Source organism: Motacilla alba, chromosome 2 (assembly GCF_015832195.1).
Source record: "Motacilla alba alba isolate MOTALB_02 chromosome 2, Motacilla_alba_V1.0_pri, whole genome shotgun sequence".
NCBI classification, from domain to species: domain Eukaryota; kingdom Metazoa; phylum Chordata; class Aves; order Passeriformes; family Motacillidae; genus Motacilla; species Motacilla alba.
The window spans coordinates 66,262,018-66,287,963 of record NC_052017.1 but is presented as its reverse complement, the minus strand read 5'-3'; the positions used below and the strand labels follow the sequence as shown (position 1 = coordinate 66,287,963).

At 40.0% G+C, this 25,946-nt stretch overlaps 2 protein-coding genes across 3 annotated transcripts in view; one reads left to right on the top strand and one right to left on the bottom strand.

The window, feature by feature from the left end:
* The window catches only part of BMP6 (bone morphogenetic protein 6), an 88,120-nt gene extending 86,578 nt beyond the window's left edge, over positions 1 to 1,542 (top strand). For both annotated transcript variants that reach the window (XM_038126729.1, XM_038126728.1), the window contains one exon: positions 84 to 1,542. In XM_038126729.1, coding sequence (XP_037982657.1) covers positions 84 to 233 — 150 coding nt within the window. In that variant the 3' untranslated portion in view covers positions 234 to 1,542. The remainder of the gene's footprint in view (positions 1 to 83) is intronic.
* On the bottom strand, positions 1,365 to 25,946 carry TXNDC5 (thioredoxin domain containing 5). Its single transcript, XM_038126730.1, has 10 exons — positions 25,664 to 25,946; positions 21,010 to 21,159; positions 18,187 to 18,292; positions 16,886 to 16,982; positions 14,495 to 14,610; positions 12,222 to 12,308; positions 9,339 to 9,479; positions 6,490 to 6,572; positions 3,624 to 3,753; positions 1,365 to 3,060 (listed from the first exon to the last, which is right to left on the bottom strand). Exons 1-10 carry the CDS (start codon positions 25,876 to 25,878, stop codon positions 2,938 to 2,940), a joined length of 1,248 nt encoding a protein of 415 aa, XP_037982658.1. The 5' UTR covers positions 25,879 to 25,946; the 3' UTR covers positions 1,365 to 2,937.

Sequence of the window (25,946 nt, the reverse complement as noted above, 5' to 3'; positions counted from 1 at the left end):
CCAGGCAGATCAGTGCCAAAGCACCAGGTGAATTTGTAAACAATATACCAGTGTCTCAGTTGTGTTTTCTTTCTTGGCAACAGGTTCATCTAATGAATCCTGATTACGTTCCCAAACCATGCTGTGCACCTACCAAACTAAATGCCATATCTGTCCTTTACTTCGATGATAATTCTAATGTAATCTTGAAGAAATACAGGAATATGGTAGTAAGAGCTTGTGGATGTCACTGACAAACAGTCTTCACACAGACTCTGTGATGCTGCCATGAACTTGGATACAACCTTCCCTGTTTTCACAACCTTGGGGAAAAAAACCCCTCGTGATGAACCACCCTTCAGAACACTATGTATGTGCCTTGTGGGCGGAAGGGGTGTGGGGACCTCCCCCCCAGGGTGGGAGCAAACTGCTGGACGTCTTACAGACTGACCCTACACCACGGTGGCTGCCCAGCTCAGCAGCAGCAGCAGCAGCAAAATGCCCACACAATTTATTTGGCTGGGATGGTCTTAATCTCACAGAGAAGCTTGACCTGTAGCAGGTGCTTGGATATGTGCTGCAGTTTAACCAGATGAGCACTCAACACCCAAAACAAGTGAGGCCTTTCTTTGGGAGCAGGGATGGGAGATGAGGGGGAGAGGCAGAGAAGCTAAAGAAAGTGGTGTTAGAACTTCAGACGTAGAGTGTACATCTCATGCAAGATCCTTTTGGCCAGAAGGACCACTTACTGCACCTAGACTGTTAGTCTTTTCCTGACATCTGTCATGACAGTAAGCATCTAAAATTGTGCCAAAGCAGATGTTTCAGTTCTCTTATGCTCCCAGTACCATTTAACTCTGATCTTGCAAGTGTAAGATGGCATGGCTGTACCCTGTGTTAGAAACACTACCATGAACTCAGACCCTGGCTGGTCTTCCCAGTTCACCATCTGACTGAGCAATACAAATGTATACGCTTGCTCTTATGCAACTTCCTTCCACTCCCCATGTGGAGCTGCCTCATCTACTACCACTTGCCCAGGAAGGAAGTCAGGACACTTCTTCAGCTGTAATTCAGACGTAAAAGTTTAGGGACCATTCATTCTCTAGCTGGACAGTTTGTTTACAGGAAGACAGAATGTCAACAACATTTGCAATCTTTCCCTTTCAACTCATGCAATTAACAAACTGGTATAAAGGATATGCAGCGTAGAGCCATGGTTTGTCTAGCAGAAGCTAATAGCAAATTGTTTTGATCTATATTAAACTTGTATTAAATGCACTTACCCCTACTTGCATTTAAAAGGCTTCTTGTAAATACAAGCTATAATTTATTGCACTTGTCACTGTATATTCATTGTGCTGTATCATTTATAGAAAGACTGCTTTTTTAAAAAGTTTTTATTTAGAAAAAATCTCAGTGTAAACAATTGTACCACTTTGATTTTATACAAGAAACTCATGAGATTGTGCTTCACTATAAAGTTGTTAAAAACATAATAAAGGCTTCCTGAAAGGCAGAAGTACACACGTTGATCCAATACATCTGCCAGTACAACACTTAGCTTTCACTGTGGCTTTTTCACCTTCACACATTTTCAGACTGAACAGAATCAAAAGTTCTGGACAGACAGTGAAATGGAGAACCAGGAGAAATTCACTGGTTTAGAAGTTCATTGATGTTTTGCCTTTTTTTTTTTTTTTAATAAAAAAGAAAAGCAACCCAACTTACTCCATATGATGGACAAAACCCAGCATCTTGACAGATTAGTTAAATTAGCCTGTAGTAATCCTCATTCCTCATGAGTTTCTGTGCACAAGACAGCAGAATTCAGTCCTTGGTTTGCTCTTGCCTTTGTATCATGACAGTCTCTGCAATGTAAATTCTTTGGCTTTCAGTTAAGTCTAACATGGAACATCTTATGCACCAAAGAATAGATTCATATTATAATCCAAGACACCACAAAGTGTGTGGTCCTAGCATTCAAACTTATCAATGCTTACAGCTTGGAAAAACGTTAAGGCTCAAGAAGGGGGGGGGAACTATTTTACACTACTGCAAAAGAGCTGAACGGAAAAAAAATATTAAACGTTGTATTACTTGTTGTTCTCTAGGTACTCTGACTAAGGAGCAGGTCAGCACAATGTCTGGATTCAGGCCGGGGTAGGAAACACGTCATTAGCTCTGGAGTCTGACTGATCATTTACCATTGACGGGGCAGTTATAACAGCACCTATTTTTCACTCTGGCTCTAGAGAAGTAGAGCATAGTTGTGCCTCTGGAGCTGGATGGCAGCAGCCTATGGAAATGCACCTGACACATGTACACTATGGCATCAGTAACGTTCAGGCACATATTAGAGTACCATCACTTTCATTATGGCTAGACCTCCCATGCTGAGAGGATTAACAGGAAACAACCAGCTCATGGTGGCCTGGTATCTTCCAAAGGTGTGTGTGTTTTCAACCTTTCAGCAGCTATAATAAGACAAATAAGAATTAAGTACAATTCTAGAGGCAAAAGTGACTCAACACAGCTGTAGCTTTTGCCTTTCTAGTAATGGTAAGCAGTTTGTGAGAATTACTTTTTAACCAGATCTAACCTGAAGACAAAAATACTCTACTGCTGCCCTTCAGTTGGTTTTCTTAACGTATTTTAGTCTCAAAGGAAACCATTTACACTTCATTGCAGGAATGCAGAAATGCAGTACAGCTACCAATGCTGAAAATACTCTTGATTTGCACAGTAACTACTTGTTAGCTTTCCTTCACACACCCAGAGACGTGTCTCTAACACACACACAAGGGGAAGATACCAAAGTTTAGTACATTCAATTTCCTAAAAACAAAGAAACAAAAAAAGCCCCACCCCCCAAATACACTATTTGAAAATTAGCAAAGATAGAAATCCCTCAGCTACTGTACAGAGACAGCCAGGGACAGAGCATCCAGACTTTTATTACAGTTCATCCCTTGCCTGACGCAAGACAAAGTTATGCAGTGATTCAAGGTCTCTTGTTCCGTTGTGTTCACTGACTTTCTTTCCACCTCGGAAAAGCAGAAGTGTAGGATAACCACGTACCTTCAAAAGACACACACACAAAAATGAACTTGCTATTAATGTTCAAACTTGTATCCATCACTCATATTTACCTGATTCTGAAAAGCCATCAAACCCCTCTAAAACAGTAAGCCATTTTAATTTAAAAAAACAAACTCCCAGTAGAACTTTCAATTGCCAACCTGCAATTTCTGAACACTTTTAAGAGAATGGGGTAACACATGTTCCTCTAGGCTCTTGGAATGACAGCCCCAGCTCTGTCTTCAATTGTATGCTCTGAAAGACATTTTTTTTCTAGGAACAGAACTCGGCATTGGATACCTCAAGACAGCTTTAGTGCTTTCAGAGAGAGGTTTCCCTAAGTAGGAACTTCTTCAGCTTTGTCCAATAATGGAAAAGACCAAGCCCAAACAAACAGTTCAGGAATGAAATGGTGTCACCAGGTGCCTCCTTTTGGCTAACAGAGACCACAGCTGCACTGTCACCAGGCACCTGGAGTGCAGCAGCCAGCTGGGCTGCACACTGGAGCCTCCAACATCTGGTACACAATACTGTCCCATTCATTTCAGAACTTTCACACTTACAGAAAATCTGTTGCAGACATTACGTTCCACAGTGCAGTCCACTTCTGCTATTTTGACATCAGTCAAACCTGGAAATTGCTCTTTGGCAAGGTTCTCCCAGGTTGGAGCCAAGTTCTTACAGTGACCACACCTAGAAACAAAGGAGGGAGATTTGTTTAACAGATACACTTTCTACTTTATCTCTACTGTCTTGCTGCAATTGCTGTAAGTTTAACTAGCAGCCTTTCCTATCCCCTAATGATTTGGCCCTCCAACTCCCTTGCACTATTATGTCAGTAAATGAGCTAAGAAAACAAATGATTTTATTTAAGTTAAGCACTGAAGTACTTTCTGGCCTTTGTTAGTCTTGCCTAGAATGGAATTCTAGATCTCGGTACATTAACATTTTACCCCACAGAGGAATATGAAGCCAAATAAAGACAAGCACCGAGAATATGTAAATGGACAAAAAAGATCTCTTGGAAACAAAAATGCTTTTAGGAAGACACAGAATGTCTGTAGTATGAATTAATTTTTCAGGTAGCATATGCCAGTCATGCTAAAGCTACACAACCCGAGTTTTAATTAGTTAAATGAGATTTTAATTTCCCTATTAAATTTCTTCCAGTTCCTAATGGCCTCCTTGACCATTAGCATTCATTTTGTTTATATTTTGAACTTGGCTTAGTCAAGTTCCTAATGTGAACTTCTTACTGCCTTTAAGAAGAATTCCCAAAGCACTTTAGACTTTAAATCTGCATTGCTCATACTATTCTAACCCAGCTGCACCTTAATTGTGTTATTAAAACAGACCCATAATTGCCTTGAGGCTGGATCAGGGCATTTACAAAAATAATGAAAGATGTCTCAGCAGAAGTTTTCTTAATGCAAGCCAGTGTATATTTAAACTACCTTGTTAATACACAGTGACAGTATAAAAGCATTTCTGACCATGCACAAAAACTACTAGAACAGGATGATTTTGTGCTTACGATGCAAGTTAGCATTAATATTTATCCAAAACTAACTGAAGGGCAGAGCTAGAAAGCAACATAATAGTGTTTGCTGAGCCCTACATAAGTTAATCCACTTGGAAGAGAATATGGTCATTTATATGCAGAGCACTACAGGCAGTCACAAGCCTGACTTTCAGAGCCAAAACCAGGATACAAGGTACATAAATATAGGAAGCATTTTCCTAACTGGTGGCTTTCTGAGCACTGCAGCCAGGCAGCACACACTGGTGACTCTACATCCTGAAGCCATTGTTTCTCAGCCTGCCATCCAACACTGATCCCATCTATGAGATCCAGCAGCATCCCATAAGAATCTCATGAGATGAGGACATGGTATTGTTAATAAAAGATAATCAAAAGGGGAGAATTTCTTGATCTCAAACTCTCCCAGAAAAAGTTGCTCCAGGTAACAAACTAGTAGATATGCCAGCAAGTCCTGGGTTCAGAAATCAGACTGGAAGCTGCTCTTGAGCACAGGTGGGAACTGAATTTCCCAGCCAGTTCTGCAAGTGGGGCAGAAGCAGCACAGGCACAGACTCAATCTGAGTCCCTCAAAGAGTACAGAGGGGATAAAGGCAGTGAGGAAAGAGCAGTAAAAGATGAGGGATCAAAAGCAGATCTTAAGAGATGGAAGAGGGCATAGCAGTGGTTCTCAAGCAGCAAAGGGTGACAACACTGGAAAAGCCTGCAGCATTGAGCTTAAGTGAAATAAAATGTTCCCAGGTAATTCTTGCCTACACTAAGAAACACATTCATGCCTACTGTTGAAGTTAAATGAGCAATATTTTGAGATGCCTGAGAACTTCTAAATATGGGTGGCATTTGCTTGTGTTGCTTTGTAATGGGGCCTTTTGTAACCTAAACAAAAGATCTTTTTAGGTTTTATACACTGTGTTAATGGAATGCTAGTGATTAAATCAGAGATGTGTTATCTTTCACACAGTGGAATACAGCTTAATTTTAATGTCTCCCTCTACACTAGGCTTCCTTCTATTGGCTAAAAGACCAGCAATGGATGAGCAAGATGGCATGCGAGTTTCATTAAATTCTGTAGAGGCACAAATAAGATGAATTCCATAAACCAGAGAGAGAAGTGTGAAATTTTGTTTTTGTCTCAGAAAGGGAATAGTAAGATAAAGGGGAAAATACTTCTTCTACAAGTTTGTAATACTGAGGTCTTAACTCATCTGGGGTGCAAGGCTCTGCTGGATGTAGCAGGAATGGCAGATGCCAGACATGACTTTCATTTCCTCCTCCAACGTGTTCCATTGGATATCTACACCCACACCATCTGCACTGGGCACTTCTACCTTGGGTCCCTCTAAGAACATACTGCACGAACATACACTCTTAAGAACATCTTAAAATTGTCACTTTGCAAATTAGTTTTTTGACAGTTATTTGAAGAGTAACAGGTAGTTAATTATACATAGCTCAACAGTCTGTATCAAAACCAGGTGCTCCAATGAGGCTTCCAAGTGAGGCTAGAGAGTGCCCTAAGGCCAGCATCCTCTCCTTTCTCAGCACTGACATATGGTGATATACTCCCCTCATACTTACCCTAACCTAGGCATAGGAACATGCTGCACCTGCGAAGAAAGCTTCACTCTCCCTGTTATCCCAGCAGTACCTGGAGGCTGACACGGTAAAGCTTCTGTGTCAGCCTTTCCACAGAGAGGCAGCTCACAGGAGCTAAACAAGACTGAGCTTTTTTTCGCTGTGACTCTTGCCAACACACACATTCTTCAGCTAATTCACAGTTTAGATCGAGACAACAAATACAGTACTACAGCTCAAAACCTACAGCAACTATTGCACTCACACCTTAGGCCAGCAATAATTCTGAACAGCAACAGCTGCAAACTTCTTACCATGGAGCGTAGAATTTAATAAAGGTGATCCCCCTAGCAATGGTTGCATCAAAGTCTTTTTCAGAGAGAGAGAGCACTGCAGCCTGCCCCCAAAAAAAGAAAAAGAGAAAAAAATGTCAAAACATTTTGTATATACCACATCAGTCTACTGAGCTTTTACATTCCTAAAAGGGAAACTGGAATTGGAAAAGATAATATTGTTGGTAATATAAACAAGAGTAGCAGCAGCAGACCTGCCTTTTACTTCTCAGCAACTTTCCTTCCCTAGAGAGATGCAGAGAAAAGAGTGTTTTACACTGAATCTCATCCATAACTGGAGAAACAAAGCTTTCCTATTTTGAAAGGATTTGCCTGTATCCAGATTTTCAGTAATTGTAAAAAATCACCTTAATTTTAATACACTATGTTTCAAGGAACAGCCCTTAGAGGAGTTGGCTTCAAGCAGGTAATGGACACCTGAGATTTTAATAAGGTATTCAAGGCACACAAGTGATGTCTCAAGAGCTGCTCTCTCTGTTCTTCCCCTGCATTGCGTTCACAGAAAAAACTGTTACCAGAAACACAGATTTGCCTGTCAAGAGGACATCACAACACCACACTTGCATGGGTGCCAGGAAATGTTTCTACTCCTGATAATATCAGGAGCAAGGGAATGATGGGAGGAAAGCACATTGCTTACAGTCTCACATGAGAGCATGGAGCTGAAACTTCATTTTTCGCGTGAGACCTTTAAGGTTGGGAAGGATTAAAAACAAATAAATGCACCTCATGCCTATAAAAGCTTCAAAATCAAATGAAAGCAAAAGAAAACCAAAGTCACAGCTGACAGTATAATCAATTCTATTTTAATCCCAGTAATTTTTGTGAAGCCAAAGATAAATTTGAAAATCCAAATTATCCAGTACCTTTAAACATTTCTGTAAATAATTGTTAGTTCATATGCTGAAGTGTAATTACCTCTAAATAATTGTTAAGAAATTAGAAATAATACTTTTATACTTTCTAATTAGTTAATATTCAGAAATAATTAAATGAAGCAAAAAGTAAGCACTATGCTTCTACTCTGATTTTCCTAAATGGTTATCTAAAACTGATGTTCCAAACATGATATACAATCTAAGACACAAAATTTGAAAACCTGATTAGTAACAACTTTCCCATGATTTGCAGAGTAAAACAAATTTTAAAGATCTGTACGTTACCATCAGAATAGCAATGTGAACTATATAACCACAAAAATAATTTTAATATCAGATATCTCAATTTTAGCTCTGTGTCTCAAAAAAAGACATCTAATGCAATCACATAATCTGAGCATCCGCTGGTCACACTGCCTTAATCCACCAGGATAATTTTTTGAATTATTTTAGCCATGTCTGGGAGTAGAGAAGTCTCATGGATGTAAAAGTACAGCTTCTGTAAAAGGGCTGGCAAGTACTTGTACTTGTGCTATAAGACATGGGGGAATCCAAGTAGGGGCTGAACACTGGGACACAAATTTGGAGTGGGAACTCATTGCCTTTGTTGCCTTTGGTCAACTGATGGCAAATGCAGTCAGTGTTTGCTGGCTAGAGGGGCTGGCCCCTTGTTTCAAAATTCATGAAAACAAAGAGTCAAGGGGTCTGAAGATAAAAGTTGTAAGGACAAGCTGAGTCCTACACTATGTCTACTATTATTTGGCAAAAAAATCTCCCAACAATCCTTTCTTCCTTGTGTGTGTGCTGGTGAATGCAAGGCAGAAGTGGGAATTTGTGTCACATGTGGTTTGTGTTATTTCTATAAAAATAGAAAGACAACTAATTACTTTAGGCATTGTACTAACACCAGCTCATTGGGATCTTCCAAGTATGAGGTCAATTAAGAAAATAAAAACTGAAGAGCATGAAAATTGCAAATCTATGTGGTCTGTAATGTTTGGTAAGCCACTTTATGCAAGATGGGTAATACTGCTGGAAAAGTCAGCTGGGAAAGGTAATATTTTCCTGTAAGAAGCTGCATAGAAACTGTATTTATATTAATAATATTGTTGCCTAATTATTTAAGTTCATTCTGTAGCACAAGAGAGTGTAAATCCCTGTCCCTTATTTTATAGGCAGAAAGTATGTTCTGCACATTTCATGAAAAATTATGTTTGAAATCCATCCCTAATTTCTCAGCCTCACCAATTTTTTCATTCATCTCCAAGAAAAGTGGCAGATGAAATGCCAAAGGGATTAGAAAAGACAGAAAATTATATGATATGAACTACAACTGTAGAAAGGTTATTTCTGCCAATTTCTTCACAACATAAGCCTGTAGCTCCAACAACCAAGATAAAAATAAGTCTCCAAACACCAAGGAGTTTTCTTGTCACAGGACACATTACCTTACCATATTGGTACTGGTCTTTGTATCTTTGTTCATTGCTTCTGCAGATAGATTTCTAAGTATAGAACCCTGCATTTTTTAGGGGCTTAGCAGTGTGCACCACCCTCCTGGATTCAAGTGATAATCTTGCAAGAAATGTTCATCTCTATAGTGGTGAAATACTCTGTCATACAGACCTGGGTGACAGCAGTTCCATGGGCCAAAAAGACCACATTTATGCCTGTATTTAAATAACTTATTGCAGCCATAAAATAGGAACCAGATTTTTTTCCTTCTCCAATTCATCAGGTTAGTAAAAGTATCTCTAGGATTTGTGATCTGATTTCACTCATAAGTTACTCAAAAAAATAACCAGGAAAGTATTTGATACAGTTTACATCCAGTAATTGTCAAGCTATCAGAGAGAGAAAAACACATGGAAAACTCAGGCAACTAAAACCATCTCAACACCTTACATTGCTGCAGAGTGCAGGAGCACTTACCTCAACAGGGGTGGGCTCTGCAGGTGGCTGTGGGGCTTCAACAGGTTTATCTGCTGGTGGCTCTTTCCCAGAGCTCTGTAGTTGGGAATCCACGTATTCTTTCAAGGAATCAAAATCCCTCTTCCCTTTGTACTGGTCACCCTACAATTAGCAAATAGTTTGTGCAACCTTCTATATGCAGCTGACAAAGCAAATAAATAATTACTAGTAAAACATAAGATTGCCAAGTGTAAGCAACTAAATAATAAATATGATTATCTAGTTCTTAAACTTCTCTATGACATTCCATTCACTCCATGTCTTCAGCTTTTGCCATAGATTCTTCAGTACCCAAAGGGAACACTCTAACTTTCCCTTGAAATGAAAGGTATTTTAGAAACAGAGAAGCAAATTTTTGAAACATTTTCACGTTGACCTTCTAGTCTCACTCTAGTGAGCTTTTTAAAAGTTTTATTTTTTTGAATCTAACTCTACTACAAGGAACAATAAAATACCCACTGTGGTTTGGGTGTGGTCTCTGTTACCCTGTGAGCTCTACACAGGGCTTTGACAGGGCTGAAAACTTTAACTTGCCTGTCTCTGGGCTACACAGTCATTCCTCTGGCCTACACACTTGCCACAAGTCCTTGCAAAACCCAAACACTGAGGCATTGCACTCTGGGCACCTAAGTTCACCAGGGTGCAAGAGACAACAGCAGCCTGCTGCAGGGCAGACATTTCCAATGGCACCACTCTACCAAAAGTCTAATCCTATTTTTTAACCTGCACATGAAGCAGTCAGCCAGCCAGATCTTTGAGAGGTTAGTTTACCTTGGATGCTTCCCCATACTTCAGGTACTTTCCAAATCCAGAGAACAAGACAATCAAGAGATTGTCAGAACAAGAAATCAGAGCACTAGTGAGCAGCTTTTAGTCTCAAACCCACTGTTGGCTCTCTCCAATTTGGCTCTTGCATGATTGCCCTCAGGGCTGTCTGTGAAAATTAGTATTAATTTTCCTGTTCAGAAGAGAGATCATATCTTTGAGGCATTACATATCCATTTTGGATAGAATTCTTGAGATGTGGTCCTATGTGGTATGAGCTGCAAGATGTATTTCCTCTTGCAGACGAGGCAGACTCTTTAAGAAACAACATCCAATCTTCCATACATTAGAAGGAAGAACAGACATCTCTTCAACTTTCCTTTATCATTGGAACTACTTCTACACATTTTCCTTCCTTTGTAATTGATAATGTTTCCTGCAACTACTGCCCCTTTCCTGGCACCGGGTGTCAGTCAATCCCTAAGGAGCAAGAAGCCTGTACCTGTTTGTTTGTACCCATGTCAACAGGGCAGGGTCAGGATTCCTCCCAGAGTGTCTGCTGCATCTCACCAAAAGCAGTGGTGCCAGACTTCAGTTATGGCAAAGGGGATGAAGATATTGCAGCCAAGCTGGATGACTGAATCAGTTCTCCTCCTTCCCCTTACTGACCAGTATCATAGCTGCCAGAGAATTTCAGGAATTTCTTGGCCAGATTATTGGAAAATTGTCGAGGTTGTTCTGTGCTTTTTCAAATATGTTGTATCAGCCCATGGAGGAACATGTGATTTTGGTGGCAGTATTCTACCAAGGAATGCCACACTGCCAGTGAGGAAAGAGTTTGATGTCAACTGAAATACATTGTTCAGATTCATGGCCGAGGTTCAGCTTTACCAAATACAACAGCAGTGATTTTTTTTTTCTTTCGCTGCACTCTTGATTGAAATAACTCCAAGGAACTCCAATTATTACAAGGTTTAAACTAAAGTTTAATTAACTAAAAACCTCTAGCCTTGGACATGCCACCATGTTTGATTTGAGCACTCCCTCAGCTTCCAGTCATGCTTCTTGAGAGGTCACAAAGCTGTACACGAGAATCGAGAATTGTATTTTTACGAGAATTATGAGAATCTGGTTTGGATTCAAAAACACAGGGATTGCTTCATTTATATTCCCTAGTGTCTGATCTCATAGGGGTGCTTATACCAAACCTCATATGGTATGTACTTGCAGCCAGTTTCTCTTCAGAGTGCCAGAAAATTGCCACAAGCAGTGGCCACTAAACTGTTTTAAGCAACAGAACTTAATGTTGCTGATACTGTAAATGTTCAAAAAGGAATGCAAGATGAATGGGAGAAAACCCCCTCCTTCCTTCCCCCTGCCAAGAACTTAGCAGGTAAGAGCTAGAAGTGTAGCCCTAGGTTCTCTTGCAGGCCTGTTTGAATATCCATTGCCTATATTTAACTAATCTTGAAATTGTGAAATATAGTATAAATAACACTACAATTTATAATATGTTTATTTACTGCTGTTCAGGTATGTGGTATTTAAAAATATTTTATCTCCCCAAAATTTCAGAGTATTTTAGTTCTCTGAGTTGCTGCAAGGAAAAATGTCAACTGGGCCCACAAGATTCTCACTCGCAGTGTCATGTGAAGTGTTTGGGTTTATATAAGAAAGAAAATTTGCACCTCTAGACATCACTCAGCAGATGGGCACCACTTAGACATGAGAACCTTCTGATACACATTGTGAAAATTACATACTTTATTATTATTTCTATTTCAGTTATATTTTTGTGTTCCATATGAAATAAAATATATGATAAAGCAAACCCAGAATTCTCTCACACAGCAGCATAACTGGAGATCCTGCTAACAGATATATGAACATTGTATCAGTTGTTTGCAAAACAGAGAACAAAAACCTTTATCTGTGGACAAAGTCTACCTCTTCTAGTACCCAAATGAACATCCAACATCTTTTCTCTCATGAGCAGATTTTTTTTTCCAGATTGTAAGCATAGTTCAAATATTATTCAGAGAAAAATAGTGTGATTTTTTTCTGAACTTGCAGACTCACCTTTTCACCATTCCTAAACCAGAGGAGTGTGGGATAACCACGAACTTGGGCTTCAGAGCATACTTCATAATGCTGGGTACAGTCGACCTACATTTTGGGAATAAAATCCAAAACTATTCAGTGCCTAAAATAAACATACACTAAGCATCACAGCCTCCCTTGTTTAAAAGCTCAGAAAAATACAGGAACAAGCAATACAAGGCCTGGCAAAACTCAGTACCAAGTATTGTCTTGAGAATGATCATGTCTGCCTTCCAAACAGTGGTTTGGTTGTATAATTGGGAGGCTCTGTATGTATTTGATTTATTTATTTTTTTAAGGAGGGATCGGGGAGGGAGGTATGGCTAGAAGGAAGCAGTAGCAGTTACAAAGAACAATGAAGACATAATTAAATATTTCAATTAAAAAGTAGTTGGTATTCTCAGCTAATAAAATCAGTATATGGACAATGAGACACATAACACTAATGTGAGAGAGGTTTAAAGTGAAGACATACTGGCTCACTCATTTTTTAAAAGACTACCCTTTAAAGACTTCAGAAGTCATGTCAACAGTTAGCAAGTGAACTGTGTTTCAAGGGAAGCTCCAAGTGCATAGCAACATTCAATTTTAATATAGTCTGTAAAGTTACTTGTTTATAAGCTTTTCACTGAAGATCAATTCCAAAGTTTAAACAGTGTTAAGACTCTAGTCCCCCAGGTTAGAGGAAGGTCATGGTTCAACCTTCTTAGAAACAGTTGTTTTTCCTGTTTACTTACAGATTTAAAATCTTAGCCAAGACATGCTTCAAGAGATATTTCACAAGCTATACAGTTACATAAAATTGTCTAGGCATTAAGAGAAATCTTAGTGGAGGTATTAAGTAGCAACTCTCAGTAATACAAACTGCAAGCAAGAGACAGCTGATTAAAAGAGAAATTTTGGAAATTTATTGTTTCTTCTTCTCTGGGTAACAGAGAATGGTAACTTCATAAAGATACTTAAGCAACATCAGACAGCAAACAAGGGTATCAAAAAGTACAGAAAGATTCAAAGGAGAAAAAGCTTCTGACATTTCATTCTCAGAGGAAACCTAACTTTATATCCACCAGGTCTGAACATATAAATATATATATATATTTGTGTGTCTTCTCTGAAGTTCAACTGTGCTTATATATATATATATATATATATACATACATATATATACATATATATACATATATATACATATATATACATATATATACATATATATACACATATATATACATATATATATGCATGTCTCCTCTAAAGTTCAACTCTCCTGGCCTGTGCTGTACATGTATAGCATACCTGAATCAACAGATTTTCAAAAGCATTAAAAAAAAAAAAAGTCAAGCTCATCCCTCCTACTGCAGCTGAAAGTGCTGTGAGGGCAGAGGTAGGGGAGACAGCAGAGGGAGAGTCCCTCTGCAGGACTGACAACACTGCTGCCATGCAGTATTTCAGGTCAGCGGAACCACTGTGAAAGCTTAGGGACGTGGAAGTTGAGCCCAGTCTGATTTCCATGGCTGGCAGATAGAGAGGGATTCCCATCATGAGCCACCTGGACTTAGGTATGGGTCAGCAAATAAAGCCAGTAACTGCAATTGCCAGACCACCTCCATACCTCTGCACAGTAGTCACTCCACGTACAAGTAACAAGCTCCCATGGTAAATACACCACAGAACCTGGTTATCAACCCTAAGGGAGATAGTAAAGCAGGATAAGATATCAATTTTTAAGGCGTAAGACCCCCTGAAACCTTTTAGAAGTTTTATGGGGAAAAAGAGGAAAAAAAAATCAAAACCAACAAAGAAACAACGCATCATAAATACCCAGTAGGGCAAAAGCTTGCTAAGGAATCCTATGCTGCAAAGAACAAATTAGAAGTCATTTTCCCACTCAAAATAAATACTGAAGTCTATCAAGTTCTGACAAAGCAAATGAATAATAAAAAACAAGTCTCAAAATATTATTCCCTGCATCTGAAGTATCAGACTTATTCCCAGCTCTCTGAAATGCAGAGAGGCAGCTCTGTTTGCAACAAGGCTTTGCTTAAAATGGGGGAGGTCCTGTTAACTGTGGATGTGTGAGAGAAAAACCATGACTGTCTCAAAACAAAAACACAAACTGTGACTATAAAAGGATTTAAGAGGTGACAAACAAAACAATTGTGATTTGCAAATCATAGCACAGAAGGCATGATTCTTGGCTGAAACATATGTTGACACAAACCATATTTTCAAACTAAGAATGCTTCACCTACCTTACCAATTTTGACAGTTTCTGAATGCTCAAAGACTTGAGCCAGCTGTTCCCAGGTTGGGGCCAAAGCCTTGCAGTGACCACACCAAGGGGCAAAGAACTTGATGAAGTGATTACCTTTTAGGTAAAAAAAAAAAAAAAAAGAAAAAAAAATTCAGCTGATTTGGAATGAACTTGGCTGCAATTAAAGCCTAGGCACTAATCTCAGGCAGCAAATTTATCATGGTATTTCCTGAGTTAAAGATAGGAAACACTGTGAATCAAAGGCCATGACAAAATACTTCAGCAATTAGGTTTTCAATACTGTATGCAGACCCACAGCGTTGCCAAATTTCCTGAAAATTCAAACAGCTTCACAATCTCAAGCCAACAAGTGAGGTATTAAAACTGATACTTTTAACCCAACCATTTACCTTAGTGATTAATTCTACCAGTTGCCCTGCTACAGAGTAGAAAGAACTACCAAGGAATATATGTTGATAACAGCATAAATTGAAGTATTAAACTTCAACTTCATGCAATGGTGTTTCCTAAGAAATTATTAAGTCCATTAATTACCTGAAAAATGTTGTTTTCCATTTTTCTTTTTCTGCCCTGCTCTTTGAATTTTTATGTCAACTACTCAGAAATTTCTGCCTTTAGTAGATGTTCATGGCATTTTATTTACTATCTCCTACTAAGGTTCAGTTTAAAAGTATATATTATTGACTGCAGAGTACCAGAATATGCATTTTTTCAATTAAAATTAATTAATTCTAATTGCTGCACATTTTTGCACACATCAAGGCAAGGCTCTGTTAAATGAAATACAAATAAACTTGATTAAAATAAGGGAAAAAATTAATTTGCAGGAAACACCAGCAACTGGAGAAAAGCTCTTTTTAGCAGAATTATTCATAATCCTTTGAAGACTGCTTTGGGGCTGGTATTACTTGAATTAATTTCTAGTTTGAAGGCTTGGCCACAAAGGAAGGTCAGAGGAAAGGCAGTACAAAATAACCAGGAAACAAACTGCAGTAATAGTGTACTCTAACTTGACTGGTCTGCATGTGGAAGACTTTCAAACTGATTGACACACTCTGTATTGGTCAAGTAAACTGCAAATCAAATTTCCCATGAATTAATAAGAACACTAGTCAAAATCAGCTATTCTTTATCATGAGCTCTGACATACTCTCTTCAGCAGAAAACAACATAATTTATTTTTGCAAAAAAGCTGCAAAAAGGTAAAAGGAGGCTATTTAAGAACAGAAGTCAACTTTGCTGGTGTAACTGCTAAGGCTCACATTAAATTTAAGCACTGAACTTCTTTAACTGAAGTCAAGAGAGGACAACAGATTTACAGATGATCATAAACCTGTTTAACCATCAGATATGACCATGAGAATGTCTCCTCTATGAAGGCCAATGGATACATAATAAAAACACTTAAAACATTTACAATGCACTGAACTTTACAGTCTGAGAAGGTAGTTAAGCTGACAAATGCTTAGCGTATTGCTGATGGCTTAGAGGAAAATTAATTGAGAATTTTGATTGAATTCCACATTAAGCCAGACATGCTGGGAAATTTTAAGTTTGCTGCACAAAATGCTGTTTTACACATGAAAATATTTCTAATGAGCTAATGGTTACTTTAAGAACTTCTAGTTCGACCTCTCTAGTGATTTCAAATGGGCAAACATTTAATTTTATCCAGCCTTTCTTTTTCAGATAACAGATGGAGAAAGTAGGATCCTCTGTTGTCATGCCAGCCCAAAGTTTGTATTCTAAGATTTTGCTCATTGTCTAAAAAAACATCATGTGAGTGGTGAAATTTCCCTTATTAGGTATCCCTCCTGGAATTAATTTTAAAGCTTACAGACAAAATATTTTTTAAAATAGCCAAACAGACAAAGTGTTTTGCCCACATTAATTCTGGAGGAAGGAAGCTAAACAATATCAAATAAAGGGCCAGACTGGAGTGGGATGGGGGCTGGAAGGAGGAAGCGGGTGGATTACACTTATCCAGACTGGGAGGAAGAACAAACCAGCACCTAGGGAAGGAGGAAATGGGACTTGCAAAAACACTAAGTGGCAAGGCTGTGACTGAGCAAGGAGCTCAGGAAAAGAGACAGTTTAGTTGAATAAGCCCCACTAGCTTCTTCCCTGGGGTTAGGAGCCATAATTTTACTGCCTTCTGAGTGCTGTACTTCAACTTTCTTATAGTCTGCAATACATAATTTAACCAGTGCATTTTTACACAGTTTGCTATGTAGTTACATCCTTCACTAGGTATTATTGGAAAATAAAAGTCAGAAGGAGGTATCCTGAAAATGAACATTTCTGAGGCAGACTTCCCACTACTAATGTCTCTGTAACCAAGTTTCTCTTGTTTGGAAAAAACAGTTACCTTCTGCTATGTGCATCTTGAAATTGTCTGCTGAGAGTTCATACATTCCCTGCTTAGGTTCAGGGGCTTTTGGTGGCTCCACATCAGATTCAGAGTCCTATTCACGAGAAAAATTAACTTTTATTTCTCTTCTACAGCAAATACACAACATTTTTTTCTTGTATCACATCATTGTGTGATAGTGCCACAGACTCTGAAATTTTAAATTCCTAAAGCAATGTCCTTATTTAGCTTGATTTAGGTACCTAATGTTTCCTAAAAAACAACTACATGAAAGCAAAAGGTGAAAAGGACTGCCACATAAAAGAGAGATACCAGAGTCTGTGAAATACCAGTCTTTCACTGTGCTGTAGTACAGTCAAAGGGCACAGTAATTGCTGTAGCATTCATTGCATCACCATATATTAACACACTTTAATTATATAACAGTACCTCCAGAGCACCACATCAGCCACAACTGCCATCACACCCATTTCAGTGGTCTCTAGGCTATTTAAAAATAGTGCAAAAGCTATTTTCTACTCCCCTAGTGACAGAAGGAATGCTGTCTACCTAAAGGCTCCAAGAAAACAGCAACAATGGAAATAGAGCTAACACTTAACATATGTAACTTGCAAGAAACTCATGAGCATTTCAGCAAAAGCAATTGAATATTTTCTAGACTCTAACCCTAGAGCTGAAAAGAATTTTTTAGGAACCTCAAAGTGTATTTCTTAAAATAATTTAGCATTTAATGTTCAATTATTAAAAATGCCACATTCAAAAATTTAATTTTAGGCAAAGCTTGGTTCCTGTATGTGAATGATACTCCTAAACTTAAGAATTTTCCTAGTGATGGCATTAGTGTATCTTACTTAACTGATCATTTTAAACCTTTTCTTTAGGCCACAATATTATCAGAAAGTAACTCAGCTAAAGATGGCATCCATGTTTTAAGAGGTAATTCAGCCCAACACAAATGCAATTTATAATGTATTAGAGCTAAATTGCATTTCTTACTGCAGAAACATTATGGCCTACAGGTGTCAAATGAATTGACAGCAAGGACTGTATCTTAAAATGTCAAATGTATAAGCATTAAAACTGCATTATGTACTGTAATTTTAAAAGCAGGAAACAGAGAGCAGGTCACAGGATGACAGTTTTAATCACGACTCTGACTTACATGTAAGCTGTTTCAGATTGATACTGTAACCTGACTTTTATTCTCAGGAGCAGATTTCCTCCTGGAAATTGAAACCTAACGTAGAGAAATGATAGATAAGTAAGCCTGCAGAAAAGATTATTTCCTTTTCACTTACAGATGGTTCCTCATTTAGTTTCTCCAACATCCAGTTTTCCAGTGCCTGGAAGTCCCTAGGGCCTTGGTATTTCAGAGGTTCTTGTCCTGGTTTAAGCAACTTTAGCCTAAAGGGTCAAAATGTGGAGAAGATGGAGAAGAGTGAGGCAAAAATTTTCACACAGGAAACATTCTCAGAAAGATAATTCACTTTGCTAATCCATGCCAATGCACCTCAGGCTGCAGTAACAGATCTCTTGACTATTAGCATCATCATCAGGCACCCCTTTCAGATTAAAGTGTCATGGCTGGAACTTAGGACCTTTTCTCTTTCCCATGTAAGGGAAGATTAGGGAGATTTTTAAAAGAGAAAATAAGACATACCAAGTTAAAAACCAGCAAAGTGTAATATTATTTTGATCAATAAGAAAAAACAATTTTAAAATTGCAGCATTCAGTTCTATGAATCCTATTTCAATTTGTCAAAGAGCATCAATTTTGTTTTGCTCACCTCTCTCCATCACCAAAGGAAAAATATCTAGTGCTTACTTTCCCAGAAATTTCATTCTCACCTTTTGTTCCCTGACTGCTGTTGTGGAGTAGGGCTTGTCATGTGGTATTAAACTGATTAAAAACACACTGAGACAAGTCAATAAGACAAGAGGATAAGTGACTTGTAGGCATCCAGACTTTGTGATTGCAACATTCATTAATCGCCATCAAAACTTTTTCATAGACTATGTAAAGCTTCTACTACTATATTTTAAGTTAAAATTGGAAGCATATTTATTAAAGGCGTGATACTGCATTCTGACCTAGTCTTATTTTTTTAAAGCAAATCAGAGTTTCAGTTACTACTGTCACCTAGCCCTCAGTTCCACTTGACAAGCTGTCATTTCATACTGCTTCTTTAATTTCTTGAAATGTTTTTCTCTCTCTTCTTGTTCCACAGTTGGAAGAAAGGAACATATGAAAGTGTTTAAAAACCACATAATGCAAATACATTCAAAAGAGATAGGAGCTCCCACTGTTTTTTCTTTTCAAGGTACTCTTGAATGTTCATTGTGATGACAGAAAGTCAGAATAATAAGGAAGGGGAAAAAAAGAAAAAATATATCTGAAACACGCATCCTGGCAATACTTTTTGAAAAGTAACAAAACAAATTCAGGTAACATCTTAAAAAAAGCTAGCTGCACCTTTATTTTCTGCAAACAAGGGTAAATTTTCTCTAGTTCAGTTGAGAGAGTATTTCTTTTGCACCACCAAGTAATCCTGAAACAACTGTGATAGGAAGTGCAGGGACCTGCTCAGCCACTTTTTCTTTGAGGGGATGAAAAGGGGATGCAGCCTTTCCTTTGACAGGTGTTTAGGAAAGCAGTGTAGGGATCAGCATAAGCTGGACTTGCAACAATACCTCTGCCTGGGGAAACTGTGAAATTTCTCTTGCTGGAGGTTTTTAGAAACAAGCTAGTTCAAACTTGACTCATAAGAGAACTGTTACCATGAATTCCCCTTCATTGCTATATTTCTATACCTAGCAGATGACTGCCTTATTATTTTTAACTTTTCAAATAGATAAAAGCAAGCACTAACTATTCCTATACATTCAATGACCTTAAAGAGAAGGGAGGGGAAAAAACCCTCCAGCATTACACATCCATTGATTTTTTTTCCTATTTAAAAATCCCTGTCACTCTATTTTAAGAGGAATAGCACCATAATATAATCTATGCAAACAGGCAATGACAATCAATGCTCACTTCCGGAGATATGAAAACAGAACTGTTAAATTCATTCTTTCTTGGTATTTGTAGTGGAAGACACACACTGCCCTTAAGGACAATTTCTGTCTCAACAAGGACTATGCTATTTATAACTCTCAGCTTCTACTCAGTCACACTCATCTGTGTCCAAGTGGGTGCAGCCAGGAGCGAAAGAAAAGTTCAGGCTGTTGCTGGGGCTGGCAAAAACACCAGACAAAGTGAGCAAAGAGAAGGAAACTGAAAAATACTGGCTGTGGAAGGGCTGTAAGATAATCATTGATACAACCTCCACTTATCCCCACTAAGATGAATAATTAATAAAGCAGTTGAAAGGATCCCATCTATATTTGCAAGAAGCTTTAAAGCTTTTTTTAAATCCTTTTGCTCCTTTTCTGTCAGTTTAAAAGGGAACAGACACCTAACCCAAAGGCACTGACCTCTCATAGATACTCAAGACCATGCTCTGCCTACCAAAGCTGAGGTAGTAAGACATACCTCCTTGATAACAGCATAACACAGCAACCTTAAAATACTAGACCAATATAAGCAAATTTAGCTAGAAAAAAAATCCACACAATATCACCACCGCGACGCTAAGTGATCCTATTCATTTATTGCTTTATGAGCACTTAGTTCATTAAAAATCTAAGAGACCACCTACAATGTAATTATGAAGTCAGTGTCAGTGTACTGACAAACTTGTGGCAAGTTACTTTCAAAAGTACTGTTAGCAGAAACCAGCTCTGTCATGCATTTCACAGCTGCACAATGTACTGTTGCTTCAGAAAGAGGTACTCCCACACAAAAGAACAGGAAAATTCTGGACTTCAGTTAAACTCAGCCACCTTCCAAGACATAAACCAGCTTCTTGAAAGAATAAAAAAAAAAAAAAGCCTAAGAGTACTATGTATCACATGATACTTGGCAACATTGCAAAAAGGCTTAAAATGAATGTAGCAGGTCCAAGGGGCTACAAAGAAACCCAGCAAAAATATAGCTTAGAAGTCAGCTTCAAGAAATTGGCAGATGATCATGGAAAACTAAAAAAGAAAAATAGGAGCAGACCTCTTTCTATACTTACGTAGGGTATCCTCGCACGCCAAATTCAGAGCACAGTGGAATATCTACAGTACAATCCACTTTAACAACATAGACCTGTGGGTTTTCCATATTGTTGTATTTATCTCCCAAGTCATTCCAAGTTGGCTGGAGGCGCTGACAATGTCCACACCTATGACAGAAGGGACAAGATACTGTTTAATAGCTGCTCCCACTTAGAAGGGAATGAGCCCATGGAAAAGTTATATGCAGAATGGTGATTTTGATAAATTTAAACAAGTTTTTAAATCAAAACTTAAATCAGTTACATCAGAAATCCTCCATACTCAAGCACTGTAACACTAAGCAACAGCGAATGCTATTAAGAAGTGCAGCATGCTGCAAACATGTCTCATGTAAAAATCATCAAGATTTGAGAAACTCTTGCTACTCTCCTTTTAGAGTACAAATCCTATGAATACCCCCCGAACTTAGTAAGGCTATTAATCAAAGCCCTGTCAGTCTTCTGCTTTCTAGAAAAATCCTGCAAGGTTGCCCAGCTTTCTTTACATTCTAATATTTCAAAATTCTTTTTTTTTTTTTTAGCAAGTAGGTAAGAAGATCATAGTTTCTAGCCTCTTTGTAATGCCACTTGCACTTCCATGCTTCAGAGGAATTGTAACACACAAGTCAAGAAAGATCACATCCAATTTCGTGATACAGTTTCCCAAAATTTTGATGACCCTTGTGGGTCATTTCCAGTTCAGAATATTCTGTGAAAATCCTCCCAACCTATGCTCTGCCCCAGCAGGACACCATCAACTCTTTATATCTGCATACACACAGAAAACTGGCCTCATACAGTTCCTAGAACAGCACCTCCCCAGAAGCAAAAAATAGGTATTATCCTTCTCACTGTTTTCCTAGTCTTTCAAATCATTATAGCAAATACTCTATTCCTCAAAATACAATGGAAGGTATCAAGGAATGGATTTTCATTTCTCTTTAATGGCTGATTTTGCCAACCCTCCAAGACATCAAAGAAATACAAAACTGGAGTAACAGAAAATATTCTCAGACTGACAGTAAGAAAGTAGTTATTGCATGACCTGCAACATCTACTTTGTAAGTAACAATTAAAACACCATTAGGACTTTGGAGAATTTTGGTCGGACTTGAAACAGTTTCACTCATACAAATGATTTTGAGTACACTTGTAGAAAAGTTGCATGGATTCACACCTTTCTATCCTGAGATCATTGAGAGAAAAAAACCCAACCAAATAAAAACAAAACAAAACAAAACAAAACAAAAAAACCCTGAGATTTGCTTTAAGATAAAGAATTTTTTCTGATCTTAATAAGGTCCTGCAACAGTCATGCACAATGAGTCACACATGCTCCCATGATATGCCTGAATATAATCTCCTATGTGATCTTATTCTGAATTGTTCTGGTGAAGGGATACAATGTGTTATTATTAAAATCAAATATTCCTTAAATATTCAACTTCTGACTGAAGTCCCTCCATAGTCAACTCCTTCACAGAGCTTGAATTAAGAGGAGGATTTTGGATACCCTGATCCCTTCCCCTAGCAGATGCAGCGATTCAAAACACCAAATGAATACTGGCTGGTGTTAGAAACAGAGCATGGAAAACTAGGTAAGGGAATCCCAATTAATTAACCTCCGTTTTTTTAAGCACAACAGAGCTGCCTTGTCCCTACTTAACACTGTGATCTCTGCTATACACACCCCTTTCCTCCCTTCTTCGGATTATGGAAGTTAAAACTGAGAATAAAGCAGGAAAAATGTTCCTATCTGAATCAGTAATTGACTAGTTAGTCATTCCCAGTTTGAAAAAAACCAAAACAGTATTATATAGAAGGAAATACATGATGGTCCTGAAAACGCTTTTTCTGAAGTTTCCAAGGAAATATATATAAAACCAAGGAGGGCAAAATCAAAGAGCAAGACCACGCAATATCACATGCTTCCCTCGACCCCATGCACCTACACAGTCCTTCACTGCTGCTACTCAACAACACATCAGTGGGCCTAGAGGAGCTGCTGGGGACAGTGGAGACCTGGGGGTCAGTGACGTGTTCTGCTCTTTTATCCCTACATGGGCTAGAAAGTTGTAAGCATCCCCAACCTCCACTGACAAGCACAAATGAAGATCCAAAAGAGACTAACACAGACATTTCCGGGGGCCACTAGTAGGGCTTGAGCTCTGCAGCCAGCAAGGGCAGCTCGACAGCAAGGTGCAGCTCGACAGCAAGGTACAGCTCAAATCCTTATCCATTTAAAAACATAGACATGGTATAAGCAGCCCAGGACCAGTCTTGCTCTGCACAGAAGAATTCAACTGAAGTAAAATCCAGTCAACAGAGTTCGATTCAACAACAGCAAATTCTGGTGATCAATTCTGCTGCAACTCAGTGGACTTGCCAGGTTTTCCAAGTGAGAACATATGTTGTAAAGACCAATAAGAGTCAAAATAATGAAGTGAAACTACTCAGTTGAGGTGATTTCCTGCTAAGCAACCAGGGGAACCTCACTCCTCTGTAGAAAGGCAACTGGCGTGTCAAACAACTTAAGAATACTTTGTGCCATCAAGAGAGTAACCTGTTCTGTCCCCAGGTGTACCTACCAAGTGGGAGAGCCTTCCGAATAAAAACCTTATGACGTCTGATGGCAAACGACTTGAAATGCCCTCTTCTTGGAGTATCCTGCCATCTTTGAAACAAATAGAGCACCCCACCTGTACCACCACTGTTTCTGAGTGAGGGCCTCAGCTACATTTGTTTCAAGAATCTGGAAGAGAAGGGTGGTGCTGGCTCTAACCCAGCTCTTACTGGTAGCATTAATGATGCAACATTAGCAGCACCCACATAAATCTGAAAGACAACCCCAGATGAACATTGGGCTGTTTGCTGTTTGCCTTGGAACTACAGACAACAGCCTGTGGGAAGCATTAGGAGATTAGCACATTACCTCGGAACAGGGCAAGAGGCTCTAACACAGACTCCAGGACTGTCAGGCTGCCCACCCTGATCCCACTGACAATTAAAATACTGGTGTAATGGTATAAGCACCTCTCTCATGTTCCCTTTGTTCTGCTCTTCCCTTGGACCTGAAACATGGCCCAGTTGCTGACTGTCAGGTACCAGACATCCAGACCAAGGGCCCTGAGGCCAAGAACCAGAGATCTGGAAGAGATTTGCTAAGGATGAGGAGAACATCCAGAGAAGCTGCAACAAATCTGGTAAACAACACAGTTCCGTCACACTTAAGTTGAGCAGAGATCCTCAGCCCTTCCAAGGGCACAGTGTGATCCAAGTCTGCAAGGCCAGCACTCCCTTTGATGCTGAGGATGTGCAGCATACACTGCAACAGCCCTTTTGGCAGAGGGTCTCCTACAAACAGTGTCCTGAGATAAGAGAAAGCTCATCTGGTTTTAGGGATGCCTGTGAAAGAGTCAGTCAAAGTGTGAACAGACACAGATATCATCACCTGAGTACAGAAGAGAACAGAAGCACTCCTGCTCTGCACGGGCATTTTTTAGGCCTTACTGCACTCTCAGGCAAAAGTCCTTCACCAGCAAGTCAGGCGTCCTCCACTTTTGTGATCTTCAGAGAACAAAGGCATCTGCTCTTTCAAGCTTTTACTTAACATTTTCACATGGCATAAATAAGTCAATGTTAATAACAAAAAAAAAAGTTTTCAAAGGAAATGCTTTCCTGCTATAGATTTCAAAGACTCTCATACGCCTAAATGGCACCACGTAGCAACGGATAACTTTGGATCAAAACATAACTTTTGCACATTGTTCCCTTTATTTTATCTAGATTAAAGAAAACTTGGGAGGAAAAATAAAAAAGTAAAAAAAGAAACCTAATAACCCTAACAATAGAACTCCCAATAACATCTACTGGATATCAGTGAGATAAAAAAAGGGTAGGGGAAGAGGCAAAGAAAAGAGAAGAATATGAACAACCATGAGAAAGACCCAGAGATGAGAAGTACTGTCCTCTTGACTAGGAATATCCAATAAAACACTGTTCACTCACTCGTCTCAACCATTCTCGAGCCGCAAGTACCAGTCCAGGACAAAAGCCCAGTGGGTCTCTAACAAACCTAATAACTCTCCAGCTCTCCCACGGATACCTGCGGCCTCGGGGACACAGCACGGTGGTCAACACAGCAAATTTACCCTTAAATTTCGTGTATGCAAAGAGAACATAGACTCTGCCACGAAAGCATCGGCGAGCCTGGGCTGGGGGGCCCAGGGTAAGTAAGTGACGCTGGCCAAGCTGCGACTGCTCTCGGTCTCTGTGGGGCACGCCGGCGCGACTCCCCCGCAGCCCCAGCCGGGGGCGGCTTCGGGCGCCGGTAGGTTGGACCTGATGATCTCAGAGGTCTTCTCCAACCTAACGGGGCCCGTGGCTCTGTGACGGGGGCGGCCGCCGAGGCCAGGGCCGGGCACACGCGGGGGTCCCGCTCCCCGTCCCAGCCCTTCCCGGCCCCCGAGGCTGCCCTTCCCCGCCAGTCCCCCCGCCGGGCTCGGGGCAGCGCGACCCCGCGGCCTCCCCGCCGGCCCGGCCCGCCGCCGCCGCCTCCCGCCGCCACGTCAACGGGGAAGAGGCGGGCGGAGGGCGCGGGCCGGGCCGCGCCGCGCCGCGCTCGGCTACCCACCACGGGGCGAAGAACATGACGAAGTGGGGGGCGGCGGCGGCGCCGTGCCGCAGCATCTCCGCGCTGTAGAGGTGCCGCCCGTGCGGGTCCCCCGCCGCCGCCGGGCCCGGCCCCGGCTCCGGCTCGGCCCGCGCCGGGCGGCCGCAGAGCACGGGGCCGAGCACGGCCAGGGACAGGACGCGCCACCACGCCGGGCCGGAGCGGAACGGAGCCATGGCAGCGCCGGAGAGAGAGCGGGCAAAGCCCCGGGTGGCCGCTGCCGCCTCCGCTCCGCCCCGCCCGC

Bases quoted from the DNA above. Each gene is read 5' to 3' on its own strand.
- TXNDC5 (XM_038126730.1), bottom strand. From the start codon at position 25,878: ATGGCTCCGTTCCGCTCCGGCCCGGCGTGGTGGCGCGTCCTGTCCCTG. The intron at 16,983-18,186 runs GTAAGTGAAAAG...TCTCGTGAATAG, and splicing joins AACTAAATGAGGAACCATCT to GACTCTGAATCTGATGTGGA. The intron at 3,754-6,489 runs GTAAGAAGTTTG...CTTTGTTTCTAG, and splicing joins ATTAAATTCTACGCTCCATG to GTGTGGTCACTGTAAGAACT.